This window comes from Xiphophorus hellerii, chromosome 23 (assembly GCF_003331165.1).
Source record: "Xiphophorus hellerii strain 12219 chromosome 23, Xiphophorus_hellerii-4.1, whole genome shotgun sequence".
Classification (NCBI taxonomy): domain Eukaryota; kingdom Metazoa; phylum Chordata; class Actinopteri; order Cyprinodontiformes; family Poeciliidae; genus Xiphophorus; species Xiphophorus hellerii.
Genome location: NC_045694.1, coordinates 9,289,767 through 9,310,973, shown reverse-complemented (window position 1 = coordinate 9,310,973; position 21,207 = coordinate 9,289,767). Strand labels below are relative to the sequence as shown.

Sequence of the window (21,207 nt, the reverse complement as noted above, 5' to 3'; positions counted from 1 at the left end):
ATTAATGGAAATGGCCTCTGTGCCTACGGTGAGCAATTAATCAAGTTAAACGTAAAGAAATTTGGAAAAACGTGTTTCAAATGTGTGTGCTTTATTCGTGTAATTTTTCTATTCTTACACTAAACCTGTTAAAGCGAAATCAGCCACAATGGACCCAGGCAGGTCAGAACCTGGGACGGGAAAGCCAATACAGCCATGGACACTTTCACACACATAAACACATTAACATGCTGCAAAAGAATCTGTGTAACCTTTTCTTTCAACAAACAGAGACTTAGCACACACACACACACACACACACACACACTCCCTCCCTCTCATTTCACTATGCAAGCTGCGCTGACAGACGCGGCTGTCTTCAGCTGCAGGCATGTCACATGCTAATGTATTCAACCACCCACAGCAACTGGAGAAGCAGCAGTGCTCTTAAGTACAGTCCAATCAGTCTCCGGACTGCTAATGGCACCAATCCAGTTTCCTACAGCAGCTTTTACTTTCTCTTTTAAATGCCATGCGATCAAATGTCCCCCGAAGCTGCAGCGGCCCGACAGTACTGAGTTTTCACGGCAGAAACGGTTTCATTATGTCGACAGCGGAAACCGATGGACTTGCCAACCGCTATTTGTTGTTTCCGAGGTTAAAGCTGCAGTTTTATAAACAATGTTTTTGTTGTTGTTGTTTAACATATTTTTGAAAATGTCACCATTTTGAGACAGTTTTGTTATGAGACATATCATTTGTGAAAACTGAGCTACTTACTGCTGTCTTAGGAAACGCGCAGCTCCCGTTCAAAACCAGCCAATCAGAGCCAGGAAGCAGGTCTAATCACTGTCATACTCACCCTAAATGAGCTAATGGAGGACAAACAACTTACCCATACAAGAAAACCGTTAATCTGCCGTTATCTGTGGTCATGCTAACTAGGTTTAGCATTCACAACATGCTATGCCAGCTGCAGCAGCACATGAGATTTTGATTGATCGTTAAGAACTGGCCCCTGCCTCTGATTGGGTGTTTCTAGTTAGCGCTGAGAGAAGGTAGAGGAGCTACATTTTTTTTCACAGATTGTCATACATGTGACAATAGCTGCATTTCTATTGCAAATATTTCGCTTTTAAAAAAACTATTGATGAGACCGAAAAGCCAAAACATGATAATTACGAGTTTTTTTATTCAGAAGACATTTTCATTAAGCAAATTTATTTTCAATATGTCATATTGCGCATTTATGCGTTTGTTGGAAATGCAGCTAGTAAAATATAATTTTTATTAAAGTTTTGTCCTGTTTTAGTGACATTTTATCTCAGGCTTCAATCATTTAAAAAATTACTTCTCTTGCAGAAAATAAAACAGCAGCAAATAATGTAGAGAGGAGATTTTCTTTTTAATTAGCATATTGACTTTTTCTTAAAAATCTAGTCTAAGTTCAGCATAAAAGGAGGCCACTGACAACCCAAGACAACAGAAGCAACAAAACAAAATGCAGTGGACATACCTCAACAATTCACAGACAACAGCGCTTTAGGAAAAAAAAAAAGAGATCAGAATACATATGAAGATAATCCTAACAGAAAGTCAGATTTTAATGCAAATATAACCCAGTGTATTTATTGATTGTCAAAACATTTTTGTGCCAGCGTGTTTTACATTCAGAGTGCCTGCAGGATGTGGACCTCTTTGGCTCTGGTGAGTTTGTAAAGCAGACGGTGGAGGTCAGGTAGTCCGAGTTTCCCTCGCTCAGCGGCTCGGCTCGGCCCGGAAAGAACAGCCGATTGGGCCGCGACGCGACTCGGGATCAATATGGCTTCATCCCCAACAGGGAGTTCTTAACCAAACAGGACAGAAAAACAAGAAGAAGGCACAAACTTCCTCTGACCAGAGAAACAAAAAAAGGGAGAAATAAGTCGGGATTTTTTGTTCCTAACAAATGTAGAAACTTTAGATTCTAAGCAGAAAATCAGTATTGACTGATACACTTGATACTCTGTGTAATATAAAATCCAATAGTTCTGAAAGCACAGCCTCGACTGTTGGAAAAAGGAGAGAGGTATATCCGCTGAAAAGAGGGAACAAAAAGCTCATTCAGTAAATGTTTAACAGAGATATTCACAGCAGCAGAATAATGATGCTGCGCTGAGCTTTTAAGACCAGAAATTAAAAAAAAAAAAACTAAACAAAGCTGATTATATGGAGAGCTATACAAAAAGGGGGAAAAAAAGCCATATAAGCTTCCTGTATCTTCTTTTTCATCTTCCCTCAGGTTTACACGTAAAAATAAAACGAATGTGCCTTTTCTTTACAGAATTTAGGAATTAATAAAATAAATAAATTTGTTGTGGCCTTAAAATTGAATCTCAATTGCATATTATACGTCTACATACAGTATATATATATATTTATAAATTCATATATATATTGTTTTACATAAACAGGACTTAAACCTATAAGCATCAGAGGGAGAAATGGAAATAAATCACTTTTATTCTGCTTTTCTTGCTGTGCCCTCCGGTCTGCAACTCCACACAGAAAAATGCCCTTTTACATGTTAACAGTTTTTTTATGCAGGGCTGACAGAGAGTAGATGCAGACCTACTCTGTCTGTTTCAAAATAAATGAATATTAACTTCCTTGTCTTTAAAATAAACGGTAAATCTTTCTGCAAACATCTCATAAGGCACTCTTTACTTAAACTGCGTCAGGCGTCCCTTCTTGTTGCACCGTTTGGCTTTCAGTCCTGGTTTTTGGTTTGTTGTCCTCTGATAGCGTTAGTCCGATGAGATGCAAAGGTTAAGAAATAAAAACAAAAACTTGACTGGCACGTTTTTCATCGTAGACATTGATCCCACGTTTGGATTTGTGGAATTTTTCATCTACATGGAATAATCCTTATTGTAAAAGCTAACTTCTTAAAAAGAAATGCTAATCACTCCCTAGATCTTTTGAAATTAGGCACATGGTCACATAACATGAGAGTAAACAATAAATCCTGAGGCTGAACTGACCGACTTTTAAGAGCAACATGCTGCAAGTTCCCTCACTTCTGATGTTCGAATCAGACCGTTGTGGTAGGAAAAGGAAAATATCAAGTCTGTGGTCAAAATAAATGTGATTTTTTTTGTGTGTTTTGAAAGAGTCCCGTGGCCCTAAGCCTCTGCAGGCTCACTTTTTATCTGGATAAAGTTTGCAGGCAGCTGGACGGAGAGCGGCAGCTCCTGCAGGGTTTTGACGCCCGGCTCTGGCTGCAGAGACATTTCCCCGCGAACCTCCAGCTCCTCCACCGGGGTCAAGCCCTCGCCGGGGCTGCTGCTCTGGGAGTAACGTCCGTTTATTAAAGGTTCGCTCGCCGGCGCCTGGGCTTGGCTTTGACTGGTATCGATGATCACAGTCCTGTACTGCAGCTCCGCCTCGCCGGCCTCCATCTCCTCCCTGTCGAACGTGTGCGCCGCCAGCGACAGGTCGCCGTTCACCATCGACTGGAAGTAGCTGGAGTCCAGCATCTCCTCTTTGACCTGCAGCGCCGACAGATCGCTGGACTTCAGCACCGTTGCGATGACGGTGCCCGGCTGCTGCGCCACCATGGCGTGCCCGCCGCTGGTGTTGATGGTGACGAGGCGGGGCAGGCCGTTGAGGCCCGAGCCGGCGGAGCTGATGACTCCCGCAGGGGAGGAGCAGGTTGAGACCGAGGAGGAGGAAATGGCGGAGGAGCCCAGACTGGTGACCAGGAGCTGCTGCGGGAGGCCGTCATGCAGGCCGGCGCCGCCGCCAGTTAGAGACGCCGTCTGGATGGTGAGCACGTCTTTGCCCCCCGCGGCGGCAGAGGGAACGGTGTGGAGGATGACCCGAGGAGGCGAGGAGTGGCTGGAGTCGCCGTTAGCCAGAACGGTGAGGGGAACCGACTGGAGGGAGCCGGAGGAGGTCAGAACCATCGGTAACGACACGGGGCTGCTGATGGTCCTGAGGAGACAAAATGATTAAAACTCAATATTTATCTGGGTTTTTCCCTCTACAGCCAGGAAAAATATCAGGACAACCTTTAAAAACCTGATAGCAAAGGATGAATCTGCAGCTAAAAAAATGCCTGACTAATCAAAACAGTGAAAGGTTTATTTGTTCATTACTTTTTAGATTATTCAATCAACAATCAGATAGTAAAAGGAACTTAATTAAAGATTTCCTTTTTACAGAATTTGAACCAGGTGAAGCTAAAACTGAAGCTATGCTACTGAAATAGTTCTGGCCAGAACATATTTACAAAGGTTTTTTTTATTTTAAATGCAAAATGTCTGTTTTTTGTACAATTTTGACTTCATTACTAAGTTTGTTATTTTAAGTCTGTATTCTCCAATTACTAAATTACACTGAAAAAACACAAAATCTTAAGTATTATTCTTCTAGTCTCTAATGCAAATATCTTAATACATTTGAAATAAGACAAAACAAACTCTAAAGTAAGTTTTCAGTGTCTTATAGGAGCTTGTTTTATGTAAATAATCGCTTTATTTTGATAATAAAGTACTATTTCACTGGCAGATTATTTCAGGTAAAACATTTGCTAGCGTAGCTGTGGAACTAGCACTGTTTTCGTTTTACAGTCATAAATAAATAAAGATAACTTTTGAAATCCTGTGTTTTTCCAACATATTTTCACTGAAAAAAACCATAAAATTTTAAACACGAAGCAAACAGAAGTGTCGCAGAAAGAACAGAAACAAAGACCAGAGGTTTAGGAATAATAAAATAAGTCTAAAATGTAAATAGACGCCAGACGAGAGGACATGTTTGGTATAAACCAAGTAAAACAATCCAGAACTGAAAAACATAACTGCTATTCAAAACATACCAGGCTGAGAATTAAGAGAGAGAGGCCTAGTCAAAGCCCAAACCCCTTTGACAGCACAAAGCTGAAAGTGAGGAATAGGGTAAAACTTTCCTCATTCTGATGTCAGAAACCCAACGTTCCTATAACCTGTCAGTATTTCCTCCAGCTGTCATTTAAATTTAAGACATTTAAAATAAATTTTCACCTACTTATTTTGAGCCTTTTACCCACTTTTAAAATTAAAATATAAAGCCTGATGAATAACCAAGATGAACATTCGGCCTACATCTTTGGAAACATGGATATATATATTTATTTTTATTAAACCCTACTGAGAAATACAGCCAGTATATCGCAGAGAAGTCCTGTCCTCATCATTATTGTAACAAACAACACAGATTTCTCCACTCTATAAATTATTATTCTGTCCACAGTTCCTAACTGCTGAGCTTTTCCAGCCTGGAAAATATCACAGGAAAGACGAAGCATTCATAATGCAGGCAGTGGAGTCCAAACAAACTCTAACACAAAACAAGCTGAACGTTAAAACTACAGACGGCACCGCTGTAGTTTTAACGAGAAAAAGCAAAGTTGCTCGAAACAGAAATGACAAAACTACGATTAACTGCAAAGGAGAGCATTTGTACTCAGTTAAAAAATTAAAACGAGTTAACTGAGCAGGAGTTTTTATTTGGAATAAATTTTAATTGGTTCGTCCAAAGTTCACTTCTTCCACTTTGGTTTATACAATTTTATAAATCTTTAAACCATTGTCACGTATGCATTTGTGTAATATTACCAAAAAGCAAATTACTATTATCTACAGGACGATTATTTCACTCACGACAGTTTTAAAATTAATATTAAGGAATTATTAACCTAACACAAGCTGATTTATCTGGCTGAAAAGTTACTTGTAAATTATTTTTGTCTTATTTTAAGTCCACTAAGATATTTGCACTAGAAACTAGACCAGAATATTTGGTAAAATGTTGTGTTTTTGCAGTGTAACTTCATACTTTTGCTCTATGTTTTCTTTTTGGCTGGAAACACGACAAGTTTCTCTGGACGATAAATTACCCCAGAAATTATCGCGATAAATGATAATATTGTTGGTTTAAGACCAACAATATTGGTTCTAAATATTGTTACATTCTTAAATAATGAAACAATAGTTACATTATACATATACAATGTAACTATATGTAGTTATATAACTATGTAATGTATATAATGTAACAATAAATGTAACATTATTTAACTATATAATTTAACTATTGTTACATTATATTATGATATATTATTATATATCATGGTTCATCCTGTGATTAAGTGATTTATTGATTATTGACACTGGCCTGTGTGTACAGTCAGTGAGCGGCTCTCCTACCTGACGGCGTGCGCTGCGTCCTGAACGCCGTGCGCCTGGTTCTCCTGTAAAACATGGAGCAGCTGCTCCGCCTGTCCTCCGTCAGCCTCCCGGTACAGACATTCATCTCTGGGCTCTTTCTTCATCGGCTTCAGCGACACATGCTGCGCCCTGCCGTGGCCTTTGGACCCTCCGCGGACCACGCCCCGCCCGTTGGAAGCCCGCTGGCTCTCGTAGCCAGCGTTGGCGTCAGACCCCGCCTCTTCGTCGTCGATCACCACCAGGTCAGAGGGCATCTCTTTGAACTGGTAGACCAGCCGCTGCCCCTCCACTTTGGCGAGGATGCCTCTCTGATAGTAGTACCTGGGGGAGGAAGTAGGCGAGAGTCCGTTCAACCAATTATTGACATTATCGCGATTAAAGTTTAACGACTCATAAAAATTTAAGCCGCCGTTCCAGAGTGCTAATAAGAACATATCAGTGGAAATGGTGTCTTCAAGGTTAAATGCTGGATGAGTTTGTGTGCATGATAATGTCACATTGGCAGACGTGGCTCATTGGTATTCTGCTCTCACCTGAGAGCCCTCCCCATGGTCTCATAGTTCATGTCGGGCTTGTTCTTGTGCTTGCCCCAAAGCTTTGAAACAGCCTTGGAGTCCACCAGCTTAAAGATGCCTTTTTCACGCTGCGTCCACTTGATGTATTTGGGACAGGTGTTTTTATCCTGCAGCAAAGCCAGGAGGAATTCCCACAGGTAGATGGTGTTGCCTGCAAATTAAAGAGGCTAATTTGAGTCCATGGTTACAACATGCAGGCACAGATTCAAGCTTTCAATCAGTACTAGTGTTCATTTTGTCTTTTATTTAGATCAGGGCCATATCAAAGACCTGAATGTACTTAAAGGGCCGGTTGTTCCAGAATGTATTGATAAACTGTTAAAATATCAATAAATAACTGCTTCACTATTCAATAGATGATTCTTAAAATTAAATAATATTGAACATCTTTCCACGCTGATCAGTCCCTCCAGGATTTTGTGATTGTTTTTGTGGTTTTTTGCAATTAGAAATAATTGTAAGGAATTTTTACGATATTTGAGATAATGTACGACGTTAAATGAGACTTTTAATTAATCTCCTTATCAATCACAGACTATAACTTGACATCAAGTGAGGCTGAGGCAGCAGTCACTTGAACTCAATGTTTTTGACCAATTTTGAGAAAAACTTGCAGTAAAATTGTGGGGATCTGTTGATTTTGTGTGAATTTTGCATATTTATGAAAAACTGGAGGGACTTTTTGATGTAATTCGGAGCCTAGAGGGCCACATAAAAAGCTACGGCGGGCCAGATTTGGCCCCCGGGCCTTGAGTTTGACACATGTGATTTAGACAATTAATCAAATAAAAACATTCTGCAGATTTTTTGCTTTTTTATGATCAAAATAGTTTTTTATCTTTTAAAAAATATTTGCATATTATAAAAAAGAGCATGGAATATGAATTCATAAGCCTGTTTACATGTTTATATAACTCCATAAGAATAAACAAACAAAACAAAAAAAGAGAAAAAAACTGATTCATTAAAGCTTTTTTTTTTTACACATATATTGCAAACATATTAAAATATGCAAATAAATAAATACGTCAATTCATTTTTTAAATGGGAAAATAAACATTTTATTGCACAAATACAATAAGCATTTCTTCAGTGCATGCTTGATTGTTATTATTTGAAACGACGAATCTAAAGCTAAAAAAATACTTCCTTTCTGCTTGACTTATCAGTGCAGTGAAGGGTTGATCCGTTCATTATTTCTTCAATTATAAGATTAGAAAAATGGGTTTAATTGAAGATTTTTTCTTCTTTTTTACAGAATTTGAACCAGGTGAAGCTAAACTGAAGCTATGCCACTGAACTAGTTCTGTGTAGAATTATTTACAAAGGCTTTTTATTTTAAATGCAAAATGTCTGTTTTTTGGTTTATTTCGACTTTATTACTTCTGAGTTTGTTATTTTGAGTCTGTATTCTCCAGTAAACAATTAATAAATTACTAAATTACCCTGCAAAAACATAAAATATTAACTATTTTCGTTCTAGTTTCCAGTGCAAATATCTTCTTAGTACAGTTGAAATGAGGCAAAACCAACGCAAAAGTAACTTTTCAGCAAGAAATAGGAATTTGTTTTCAGTACATAATTCTTTAATATTGACGAAAAGGATTATTTCACTGGCAGATTATTTCACTTATAAAAGGACATTTACTAATGTACCTGTCATAAAAAAAATAAGGATACCCTTTGAAATCCTGTGTTTTCCAATATTAAAGATACTTATAAATTAGCTTAGATTTTTTTAAAGTGTAATAAGATATCTGAACTAGAAACTAAACCAAAAATACTCGATTAATTGCTCCAGCCCTAATTTATCTAGATGTTCAGCTTGTACATAGAAGCCACAGAGTTGCAGGAGAAATTATTTTCTTTTCTTCCAGTTATTGTTGTGACAGGGATTTGTCTGCCTGAGAAGGAAATTAATTATGCCAAGCTCGGATGTAGATTCCTCTAATTTGCCAGACTTCAGCGGCCGGCAGCGTTTAAAAACAGCAGCACTCCCAGAAGTCACCTGAATCCCCGACCAGGTGACAGAGTGATGCATTCGTGGGCGTCTGAACCAGACGTCCCAAACCCCTTCCCCCCTATTGTGTCGTTGTGAACGGCCCAAACAAAGCGGCATCGCCCCTGCATCTATCAGTAAAGCATCAGTGTGCCCTCCAGCATGCAATCACTCCTGTTTCCCCGAGAAACACAACACCACCCGATCCCCTCATCCATTAACTCGCTCAGGTTCAACCCAGATGGACTGCAGGGGCCGAGGGCAGCTGGTCGCCCGCTCCACTGGAGGAATCGGAGCGATCACAAGAGGAGGAGAGACCTTGATTTTTATTGGCTCATTACAGAAAAGTGGACTAGTTGGTGAGGCTTACCTTTGCCCTCTTTGCTCTTCTTCCTGAGTGGCAAGTTAGGGGTTGTGATTGGAGAGCAGGGACGCACTACCCGGGGCTTTCGCACTGATTCAATGTGAGAAGCAGCATGTTAGAAGGTCAAAGGACACAACAAAATCATGTAATCACCTTCTACTCTAAACTGTTGCAACAAATTATTACTTAACTAGAAAAATAAAGTCTTACCTTTGGTTTTTTTCTGAGGTTTTAAGGGAATCTTTTGAGAAATCTCATCCATGGATGACGTGTCTTCATCCAGAGACATGTCCAGGGCAACGTTGTCCATTTGCTCCGGCCTGAGTGGCGCGTACGTCATCTCTGACTCCAGCAGATGGCTGTAGGTGTGAACTGCACAAACAGCAACAACATACAAGAATTACACCTTGTTTTGCATAAAGCAGAGAAATAAATTAAGGCTGCTATAGTCTATTTTAGTAATCAAGTAATCTACTGATGACTGAGTAATTAATCGTCTTCTGTAGTAGCTACTTAAGATAGTAAAAGAAATCTAGCGTGAGCTGTGGTGGCGCAGGGGTTCAGCACAACCCACATATGGAGGCCTTGTCCTCGACACGGCCGTCGCAGGTTCGATTCCCAGCCTGGCGACCTTTGCTGCATGTTTTCTCCTTCTCTCATTACCCACTTTCCTGTCAATTAACTATCAAATAAAAGCCACTAGAGCCAAAAAAAGTAAAAGAAAACTATGCTAGTAAATAAACAATTAAGTTCCTTTTTTTAAAAATTTACTGAACATTACTTTCAGTCTGATGTTTGAAGTATGAAAAAGATTTTTTCATAAAACAGATATTTCTAATTATCCTTTATTATTATTTTTTCCACATCATTACTCTTCTTGATTAGCAAGCAACAAAACAGAGCTGGAAGAGCTAAAACAGGGGAAAGTTATACTACGAAGAGCTGTAACGATTCCTCAAATGATTCGATTGTTAAAATTCCTCAGAAAAATATTTGCCTCAAGCTTCGTTAAATTATGTTTTGTTATTTAGCGAGCCGTGTTCTGGCCAGGTGATTGATTATGTTGCGCAACACTCTCACTTTCACCTCTAAGTTGTTGCTAAGTGCTAGCAACATAGCGCACTGTGGCAGTCCAGCTGTTATTTATGTTTTTATGTACGACATAGGAGCCAAATCCCATCGCTGGCATGAGCACAAAAACTATAAATGGCTGAGCAAAGAGTTCATCTATTAAAGAGACTGAAGATGAACACATGAACTAAAAACTGGTTTCTGTAGCTTACAGATTTATTATTAAATTGAATATAATTTCAGATTTTTGTATAGTTTTTGTCCAGGTTAACTTAAAAAGGAGCTATTATTGTTACAGATTAAGTAATTGTAGGGATGATGTTGATATCCGATATAAACACTGCTAATATGGTAGAATTTAGCAATATTTTACTTTATCACATTTTTTTATTTGATTACTCGATTAATCATAAGGATAATCGATGGAATACTCATTAAATAATCGTTTACAGCAGCCCTGAAAGAGAGCAAAGTCTGGTTTGGAAGTATTTTAAACTGAAAGCATTTTAAAATAATTGTGTGATTTACTTCAGGCTTGGGCCTCTACAGTTAATTTGTAAGGTTGGACTTTTTTTAGGACCGATCTAAACTGAAACGCCCGTTTTGTTTTGCATCATTTACACAACGCATTGAGGTGTCTCTTTCTTGGCGGCACTTCTTCCTCCATAGCTGCTAATAGCACTTAGCATTCGTCAACAGCTCATTGGCGAAAGTGAGAGCGTTGTGCAACACAAATAATTATCCAGCCAGATTAAATGGCGCTAAATAGTAATAGATAATCTAATTAAGCTTCGAGGTAGATAACTTAAATTTTAAGGCTTGAGATACTCGAATCATTCGATGAATCGTTACAGCCCTAAAATAAACATAAATAAACTCACTCATTCGCTTCTCATCCAAAATATTATTTGGAGACTCCATGTTTAGTAGAGCTGCTGCAGCTTCGTTCGTCTCCATGCTGTCTTCGGCACGGGAAACTCTCGTTTCTGTCCATCAAAAGACAAAAATGCATCAAAACAGTTGGCAACATAACTGGAAGCTTCACGTGAAATAATTAAGTTTGTCACAATAAATTTTTTCTAGACAATAAATTGTCCCAGTAATTATTGCGATAAATTAGAATATTGTTGTTTTGAGACCTTTTTCAAGTAATAATGGCAAAATAATGCAAGTCCTCCCCCTCAATAAACAATAAACTTAAATTTTTGTATACAACACTGAAAATGGAAGATCTTTTAAATTTCCAAAATAAAACATGACAACCAAAAACAATAAATAAGACGGATTACAAAGTCTCTGAAAACAAAATTACAATTTAAAATATATTAGTCATCAGAATAGAAATGATTGAGTTCATCTTAATTTAATTAATCGCTTACTGTAACAGGCTTAGAAATAATTGTGTTAGATTAGTTCCAGTAATAGTGTTGGACACAGAAAATCTAGACACTTTTACATAGAGCTGGGAAAAGGTTCAACCTGTCACAGATTTTCTCTAGTTTTTTTCAAACTTAAGTGTTTCATCAATGATAATCAATGTAGTTTAATATCACTTAAAAGTAACCCAATTAAATACAAACATTTTCAAATGAGGATTTAATGTATTAAGTGAAATAAGGTACCAAAACCAAAACAACCTTACAAAATTCTGAATAAAATGTGATTAATCACAGAAGATGGCTTCAGTTTTCCAAATCATACCCAGGTCTAATGTTAGACATGTAGATTTAAGAGATCACTCAAGTAGAACCTGACTTACAACATGATGTAGGAAAACAACAAAATAAAAAGCTGCAAATTATGAAATTCGACAATAGCTGAGAAACATCGTTGACATCTATCAGTCTATGCGAAATGTTTCCAAAGTGTCGTGTCTTCACCTGAGAGGTCCACTCCTTCTGAAAGGATGGATGGTCCCTCCACCACGTTGAGAGTCGTGTCCACCATGATGCCGTTAGTCACCTCGTCCGACTCGAGGCCCGAGTAGACCTGCAGCAGGTCGGTGGTGGGTACCTGCTCCACGATCACGGCTGGGAATACTGAGGGGTCGTCCAACTGCGCAGAGAAAACACACGTGTACATACGATGAGACATGAGGTATTATAACACATAATACCTGCTGGAGCTCTTGGACATATATGTGAATTAAAAGATTCAAAACATACAGTAATTCCTTCACTATGCATTATTATTACTATCGGTTTAATGTTCTGACTAGGGAGGCAAGTTATTAATTGATTACTTCATAGAGCTAACTTTTTCATAAATTTTATTTTAAAAATTCAACATTATTTTGTATCATTTGTATTAAATACTGACTGAATTATGAAAAAATTTTGGTTTTCGCACATTATTAAATTTAGACATATTTATAAAATATAACAAACCAGGAACCTCTAAGGATGCTGAATAGAAAATTTTAAAAATAATAAATAAAATATTGGAAACATTAATTCATGAGGCTGCTCTTAAAAGAATATTAAAACGTTGCTCCATGACAGTCGTAAAAATCAACCGGGTTTATTGAAGTCATGTTTCTGGGTTATCTCACCTTCGTAGCACATAATTTTTAGCAATTAGCAAGTAGTTTTTTAAAAAGAAGTTGCTCTGTAATGTAGCTAACCTATATGAGCGCTTTTAAAGTGAAAATCAAAGATTGTCGAGTGTTTATATTTCAAAACAGAATCGCATAAAGTGTATTTTTCACCCCACAACGGACTCTGTTTTGACCGTTTATCTTCCTCGTTCTGCTGTAGCTCCGCCATCTTTGCTTTAGTACCAACGGCTCCGCTTAAGGATGACCAATGGCGTCCCCTGCTGGATGGAGGCCAAACTACACCATTAAAGAAGATCTAAACTTAATCGATTTGAGCTCATTTTAATCCAATAAACCGTGAATCGAGAATTAATCATTAACGAATTGTTTGGATCCCTAGTTCTAAACCAATTTGGCCTCTTTTATTGCTTTGTAAGACGTTGTGGATTCATACTCAGCCTGAGCTAATGTGGAGGCACGCAGCATGGAAGAGAGATCATTTCTGTTGTGTTGCAGCGGCCCGCTGGGGCGTTGTGAAGAAGACGGGAACCAGCTGTCTGAGAACCTAATCTTATGCCCAGAAATTATATAAACCCAAATGAATGTTAATGAATCAGATATGAATTGCAGACGAGCACCTTCTTCATCACGCTCTGGGAATTCTAACCTCGCCGTCTCATTTTGGGCTTAGCGACGCCTGATGAGTGGGGCAGCGGAGGGACTGGGGGAATTGGTGGAGGGTGGGCCGAACCGTAGAGCTACATCTGAGGAGACAAGCACTGTCTGAGAGCTCCTCCAGCGGGGATCGTGTCAAGAATGGACGGCCACTGGGCGGCTGGTTGGTGAGGGCAAAGCAACTCCATTCTTTAATTAAGGGAGTCGTGTTCTGCTCTAAATGTGAAAGATGCGCTTTGGAGAGCATGAAAAGATAATATTATAAACTGAATTATTATTATTATTACTAATAGTAGTGCTTGAAAGTAGGCCTGCTGCAATAAATTTTACTGGACGATAAATTGTCCCTAAAATTATTGCAATAAACGATAATATTGTTGTTTTAACACCATTCTCTAGTAATATATTGATAATCTCTTCTCGAACACTAATAAACTCAACACTGGAGCTGAAAGATATTTTAAATGTCCAAAAAAACAACATAAAGCGGAAGTAAAACCCACACAAAACAGAAACAATAAATAAAATGGATTGTTTAGTCTCTGTAAACAAAATTATTACCTTTCAAAAAATATTAATCATCAAAATGACATTATTGAGGTCATTTTTATTTATCATAGCATTAATTGTTTTATTGTTTACTGGGCCAGGCATACTTAAGAGAACAATAAATTTTTCATTTGAGTATTTACATTTATTTAGGTATTTATTTGATTATTTACTTATTACATATTTAAAACTCTTTTAAACTTAGTGGTTTTAATAAATACTGTTATGTGTCTATTTAATCTTTACTTATTGACAACATAAGCAAATATTTTATAATGTATTTTTTCATTTAAGTTCTAGTTTTAAACTGTCATCCTCACAATGGAAGTGATTTTACTTTTACATTTAACTACTCCTTTCTCTTTAAAGTCATATGTATAACTATTTAGTTATGTATTTGACTATTTACTTATTTATAACATATTATTTAAAACTTTATTTTATGATGAGCTGTTAATGGTTTTAACAAGTACCCTATTATTATTATTATTTATTTTTTTGCTTATTGACAACTTAATGTAGCGTAATTTCAATTCTTGGTTTAAGTTTAAAATATAAACCATCTTAGCCAGAATTTGTGTTTTATTTCCATTTGTTTTCTTAGTTTATTATTTAATCTTTTAGGCTTTTTGTTCGTTTGTTTTGGTTTAATTGTTTCTGTCTAATGTTCTTGGGGATATAATTGTTTTAATATAATGTATTTTGTAGATATAAAGGAAAAACTAATCTGAGGAATGAGCCAAAAACGCCCAGCAGATGGCAGCAGAGTACACTTTAAATCTCAGCTGAAGTCGTTCCCTTTTTCAGTTTGAATGCCAACTTCTTTGTTTTTATTCAGTGTCCAAAAGATTGTGAAACAAAGTATTAAAAATAAAATAATCCAACCTACATGGCTAAGGACAAAATGAAACTTATTTTTAAGAGGTCATTGGACCAAAAGCTCTCACATTAAACACAGAGAACTGTGAAGTAGCATCTGCTATTCTAGCTTACATAGATGTGATTTTTCTTTTTTCCATCTTCAGCCACTCAGTGAAGATCAATAAAAAGCAACATTCCTGCAATGATGGGCCGTTTTAAGAGAGACACACAGACAAAAAGGTGCTGTTGGAGCTGTGGGAATAAAGGCGTCTCTGTCTTTTTACACAAGTGTTCATTGTTGGCTGGGACCTCGGGGGCAGACCAGGTGTCCAGGCCTTGAGCTGAGGGAGGGGGGCGGGAATGGTGGCGTCCCACTGCATGCCTGTACACTCATTTCTGCTACTGGTTAACCAGGAAGCTAACAGACCGGCTCATTGTTAGCTGTTTGAAATGTTTATGCTCTTTAAGCAGGTATTTCACCAAGGATTTTTAATACTTACTGTAAAGAATAATGACGTCAACCATAACTTTGAGGATTAAAAGCAAGCATGTTTTTGCTCTGACTGCAGTTTCAATCCATTAATGGGAATCTTTGCCACCATCATAGCCAGACGTTGAGGCCGCCACATTTTCTTGGGCTGACTTAACTCGTGTTTTCTGTCCTTGAGCGAGATAAAGATGTGTTTTGCCTACTGGTCCAGAGACAGCAGCTCATCTACCACCTCCTCCCATCAAATCCCACAACATTCTGCTGACCCAGCGCCAAAGACATGCAGAGCTGCTGTCTCTGCAGGTCGTTTTGGTCCTAAATGTTTTCCTTTCCTGTTGCATCTCTGGCCTTTGAAAAGACATGAAGAAAGCACAAAGGTTTCAGCTAAAATGGTTTGTGCTGAACATAATTCACATTTTAACTACTCCTTCCTCTTTAATGGCCTGAATACTGTTTCTAGTAGAGGGAACAGGAGTGATAAATATCAGGCTGATTTGCATTTCTGAGTTCCCCATTTTGCCTTTGAAAGCAACAGCATCTGAGCAGGCTGTTTCCCTCCCCACACCCCTCTCTCTTCTGCTTTACCTGCCCCGACACAATGGATTTCAACTGCCTGAAGCTTTCAATATCCTCATTGTGAAATTTGGAGCAGTTCTGGAGCCGCCCTTTCTCAAAAGTCAAATGTCTCCAGTAAGAACATTTTGTAAACTCTCCAGTTGGTCCTGGAGGCTAAAGCTAGCAGTTAAGAGGTCAAGATCATATAGGGCATGTCTTAAAAGAACTTTACTTTTTCTACTTAAACTTAATGATTTTTGAAAAAGTTTGAAATGCTAAAATGTTAGCATTTAATATGATTGCTATATTTCCCAGCTACTTTTCCTGTGTAAAGAATCATTAGCTTCTGAAAGCTCATGAAAGGAAGCGTGATGATGATTTAGAAGTTCACATGGAAATGTTAGCATAAACTACTATAATGCTTTTGAGATTTGTAAGTTTTAAAATGACAAAATTCTGCTTAGCTTCTAGCTTCTGCAGAGCTAGCTGTTAGCTTCATTCTCAAAGACCAGCTAACATCGAGCTATTCTCAATGAAAATGTGAAAAACAGTCGCTGAGCGTTTCCAATACTCGGTCCATGAAGAACAAAATGAGTAGCTGTGACATTGGGAGGTCAAGTCTTCAGATTTAATCCCGCCATTACCTCACAGTATGCCCTGTCGCCTAGCAACCACAACACCGCCAAACACAAGCTAGTAAAAATGGAGCTTGAAATCTTGCTATTTTATTACTTATTTGATCCTTTTTAATTCTATAACTTCTTCTACAGAAATTGTTTAAAGAACCCAACAACACAATGTGAAATTAAGCTTTTAATTTTTGTATTATGTTTTAATATAGTTATATGACAAAGGATGTAGCGACTGAATTCGATGTATACGTCCAGCGTTGGTAATAAAATGCCGGTTGATGTTTAAAGGTGTCCTAATACATACAACACATGAGACGCGAAAATGGGTTACCAAGAATTTAATTTTATCTATATTTTTGAGTTCTACTCACAATCATTTTTTCTTTTTTTTTTGTTCTTGTTTTATTCACAAATAGAAGAAGATGTTTCTGAGAAACTGAGGTTTTACAATGCAAAAATTTACTTTTTGAGAAAAAAAGCTTTAAACTTAGGCAGGCATATTGGATTTGGTCAGACATGTTCTGGTTCTTTCTAAACCAGCTCCAACGGTTAAGTTACCATCAGTTTTGGATCAGAATAATGTGAGCTCATTTTCTCTGATTAAAAGGCTTTTTTATATTATTATTATTTTAACCCACCAGTCCAGGTGCTCTTAGAAACAACTCTCTGTTTTAAAACATCTGTTTGCAGAGATATCAACATACATACTATGATTTGTGTAGGCAAACTGTCTCCTTGCACTATAATCCTCCACAAATCTCAGAATAAACCAGCAGGAGGATCAAACATTTCCAGCTAAGGACTACCAAGGCTTCCAACTTCAGGCAAAACCAAACCGGCTTCGGTGATAACTGATTAAGAAAAGCCTGATAAGACTTTCCCACTGTGTAAAATCAGTAGTTTGTGCAACAAAAACACTTTAAATGAAGTTCAGACTCATTAGTAACAGTGGAAAAGCTCTTTAGCTCAGAGTTACAGATGTTTTATCAGTCACTTTGCTAAAGCGTCCAAAATGCTGCCAGATAGACAATTTCAACACTATGAAAACTTATTTAAATCTTCTGAAACCAACCATTGTTCCCAGCAAGATGGAATGTAATAGTTTCTTTCTTGCTTCAAGATTAGAGTCTAGAACGAGTTAATTTAAAGATTTTAGATCCAAGTGAATCACAAATTACCTCAGCAATTCTCTTCCCTAAGAAGGTATTTAGTTTTATTTATCAAACAAGTTAAGAAAGAAATGATACTTAAACTGATATTTTATAGCATAGTAATCAGAAAACCACTGAAATTACTTTCTTAAACTAAATATTCAAAGTGTTTGAATATTTACTTTCTATGAGGAATGGAGCTTGTAATTATATAACAGACAAACAAAGGAAGCACAACAGGAGAGTATTTTCAGTTGTTGGAGGGAATACTTTAAATTGCTGACAGGACTGCGAACTGGATCACATGTTTGGTAAATTTGCCTAAGCCAAAAAACAAAACTAAAATAGAAAACAACAAACAAATGCTGCTGTGGTGCTTTTAAAGACGAGAGGGAAAAACTAATTTAAAAAATCACCAATGGATTAATTTAGGACTTATGATGGAAAATAAGGGAGTATTTAAAACTTTTAAAGGTTTGATTATTAATCATAACTTCTTAAGAGCCTGTAGAAACCCCTACTAAAGCACACACCTTCATATTAACATAATAACTTTAATCAACGTTACCACATGCAAAACTAACACTTTGACTTTACTTCAGTGACAAATATTGAGATAGTTTAATATTTAGTGTACTAAATCTTGCTACATCCCTACTTAACAGAAAATCTCTTTGAAAATCAATGAAAATAAGATCAAAACTGAACAGTTGAAGATGACAAAAGCTGAAATTCATCACATGCTGAGTCTGGAGAGGCTACTCATTGACTTCCACGTCCAATATAGCAGAGCTAATCATTGCAGAAGCTGTGATTTCACTCAGCTATAATAAGTTTATTGTGGTTTTAAAACCGCCATCCAAAGCCAAAGCCCACCTGACAGAGTGGATTTCAATGCTTTACCATGACTTGCTAAAAAAGAGCTGAGGCTTTTGCACAATAGGCTGAGTGGGTGCCACCAACAACAAAACTGTCACAGTGGAACAATGTGAGACCTTTTAGGTGAATTACTGCGTCCCTTCCAAGCAGCGACACAACTGGTCTGTCAGGTTGGGCCTGAAGCGGTGCTATTCAGGGATCCAGTAACAACTTGTCTCAGATGCTGGCGCACATAAACACTCGTTTCTCTAACAAACAAGCCTGCTCCACAGGATCCAGCGTCTGCTGAGGGGAGGAGATAACCGATGCAGCTCACCGCTCCAATGACAAGACACACAGGCGCTAATATGTGTGTCAGGTAAATGCAACGGCAACCTTTGTGCTGCAACCATGTTCAGGTTGAAGCCCCACCCCGGCTGCCTCCCACGCACAACGCAACCCAACTCCGCCGCAGGTTTCTCCGTCTCTGCTCCCAGCAGCAGCCTCCGTCTGCCTCCAGAGAAAGGCTGTTATAGTCGACTAAAGCTAACGAGATAACGAAAACGATAAATAAAAACGGTAATTAATGGGGAAAAACAGGAACTAACTGGAGCGAGACCATGTGTTTGTAAAACTAACTAAAACACACTGAAATTATAGATATTATATCCTTCGCTTTTGTGTTTATGAATCTATTTACTAGCCTTTCGAACTGATGGAAACAAGCAGTTTACATCAGTTATCTGCAAAGTATGGTGCTAATTATGCTAGTCTGCAAGATGGCGACAGGAAAAGCTGGGAGAAAAACGCCAGACTCAGCTGACTGTAAAACAATAACTGAAAACATTTCCTGAAAATTGAATCATCTGCTGATCATTACCCGATCAATGTAACGTGATCACAATAAAAGACTTTGAACTTTGTGAATTCTGCACCTAAAAATTAAGAGCAGAATTTTAAACTCTTTGGTTGTGCAATTTTTGGTAGTAGTTTTGGTATGAAAGAACTAAAATTACTACTGCAACTAAATAATTGATCCCCTTTTAAATTATTTACAAATTTTAAAAAATTAAAAATGGAAATGGCCAGTCACAGACAAATTTAAAGCAAGCAGTGTTAAGGCTATTGTAAACACAAAGTAAATTTGATGAGTAAATTCCTGCCTAATTACTTACAAATTTACAAGAAAAAAACCTGTTTTCTCTCTTTCTGTCAGAAACTTTTCACTCTTCTTTGGTCTCAACTAGTCTTTTCTTTTTTTTACAGAGACTTTATTTTATTTGATGTTTCTGTCGTTTTGTTTATTTATTTTCAATATTTAAAATGTCTTCCAGTTCCAGTGTTAAATGTTCATCAGAACTTAAAGCTTACTCATCTTTGAGAATATGTTCTTGTGTTATTATTAACATCATATTACATGAAAATGGTCACAAAATAACAACGTTATCGTTCATCGCAATCAGTTCTGGGACAATTTATCATCCAGCAAAATTTGTTATAATGACAGTCCTCATTGCAATCAGAAACTTTTCTTTATTTTATAGGATTTTTGTCTGACAAGGAGAAGTGGAATAAAGTTATAATTAAAACTCTGTATGTTATTATTTAGCCCTCTTTACTCTAATAACTCAAACTAGAATCAGGTGCAACGAACTGCCTTCAAAAGACACACCTGATTAGAAAATAGAGTCCACCTGTCTGTAATTTAATCTCAGTATTAATCCAGCTGTTTGTCAGAGGTCAGAGAATCAGTCAACAAGCTTGCATGAGGCTGAAATGATATGAAACAGCATCATAACTTATTTTTTCTTAATTTTTATTGCTTCTAGAAGGAATAAAGGATGGATTGAGTTTAAAAAAAGGGAACGTTGTGAAAAAGATTCACCTTCATTCACATATCCAGGTGTTAAAAATCTCGACCCAAATCCAAGTCAAAATCTGTGAAATGAAAGTTGATACACTATCGACTATTTTACAAAAGTGAGCAAAACCTCTGTATTTTTATTTGCTGGAACTTTAAAGTGTTGCGGCAAATTTTCCATTGGTAAAAAATTTAAATAACTAAACTTGCAATTTTCTTTTACTGCACGACTGGCTAACTTTCTGTTGGTCTGTCACCCAGAATCTCAGTGAAATAAATTGAAGTTGTGGAAAAAAGCAAAGTGTTTGGGGTGAAACAGATGAATGGTCAAGTTTTTACTCCAAACAAATCTTCCAAAAACTTAAAGTGCCGAGTCATTCATGGAAAATACCTGATTCATCTCATCTATCCCGTTGGAAAATTCAAACACCAGTTCGCTGGGGCTGTACTGCAGTCGTCATGGCAGAGGAGTTCAGAGGGCGGGGACCAGGCTAAAATGTCCCCACTGTAATGTTCACTCCTCTCCCTCCTGCCTGCTCCTCCTCTTTCTTCTTCTTATTCTGCTGCTGCTGCTGCTCCACCTCAGTAAATAGCCTCTGTGTCTTCCTGTTTCTGATGCGGCGCGGCTCGAGCTGAATGTGAGAGAGAGTCGAGGTTTCACTGGAGAGCCTCGTCCCTCTCTGACACAGAGGCCAGACCCCGCTGCGCCTCGCGCATCTACACCTGCAGACAAAAAATAAAAAAATACGGGAGGGCAAAGGTCAGCAACATGGCAGATCAGGTCGAATATCACCAAGAAA

General features: G+C 37.7%; 1 protein-coding gene across 1 annotated transcript; it reads right to left on the bottom strand.

Annotated features, from left to right (window-relative positions):
- Positions 1–1,365: 1,365 nt before the first annotated feature.
- On the bottom strand, positions 1,366–20,986 carry LOC116714345 (ETS-related transcription factor Elf-4-like). The gene is given in 9 exon segments (XM_032554855.1): positions 1,366–3,954; positions 6,210–6,551; positions 6,764–6,956; positions 9,175–9,258; positions 9,379–9,540; positions 11,121–11,225; positions 12,120–12,294; positions 20,799–20,849; positions 20,851–20,986. Coding segments are annotated over 9 exon segments (1,941 nt in total). The 5' UTR covers positions 20,869–20,986; the 3' UTR covers positions 1,366–3,143.
- Positions 20,987–21,207: the final 221 nt, after the last annotated feature.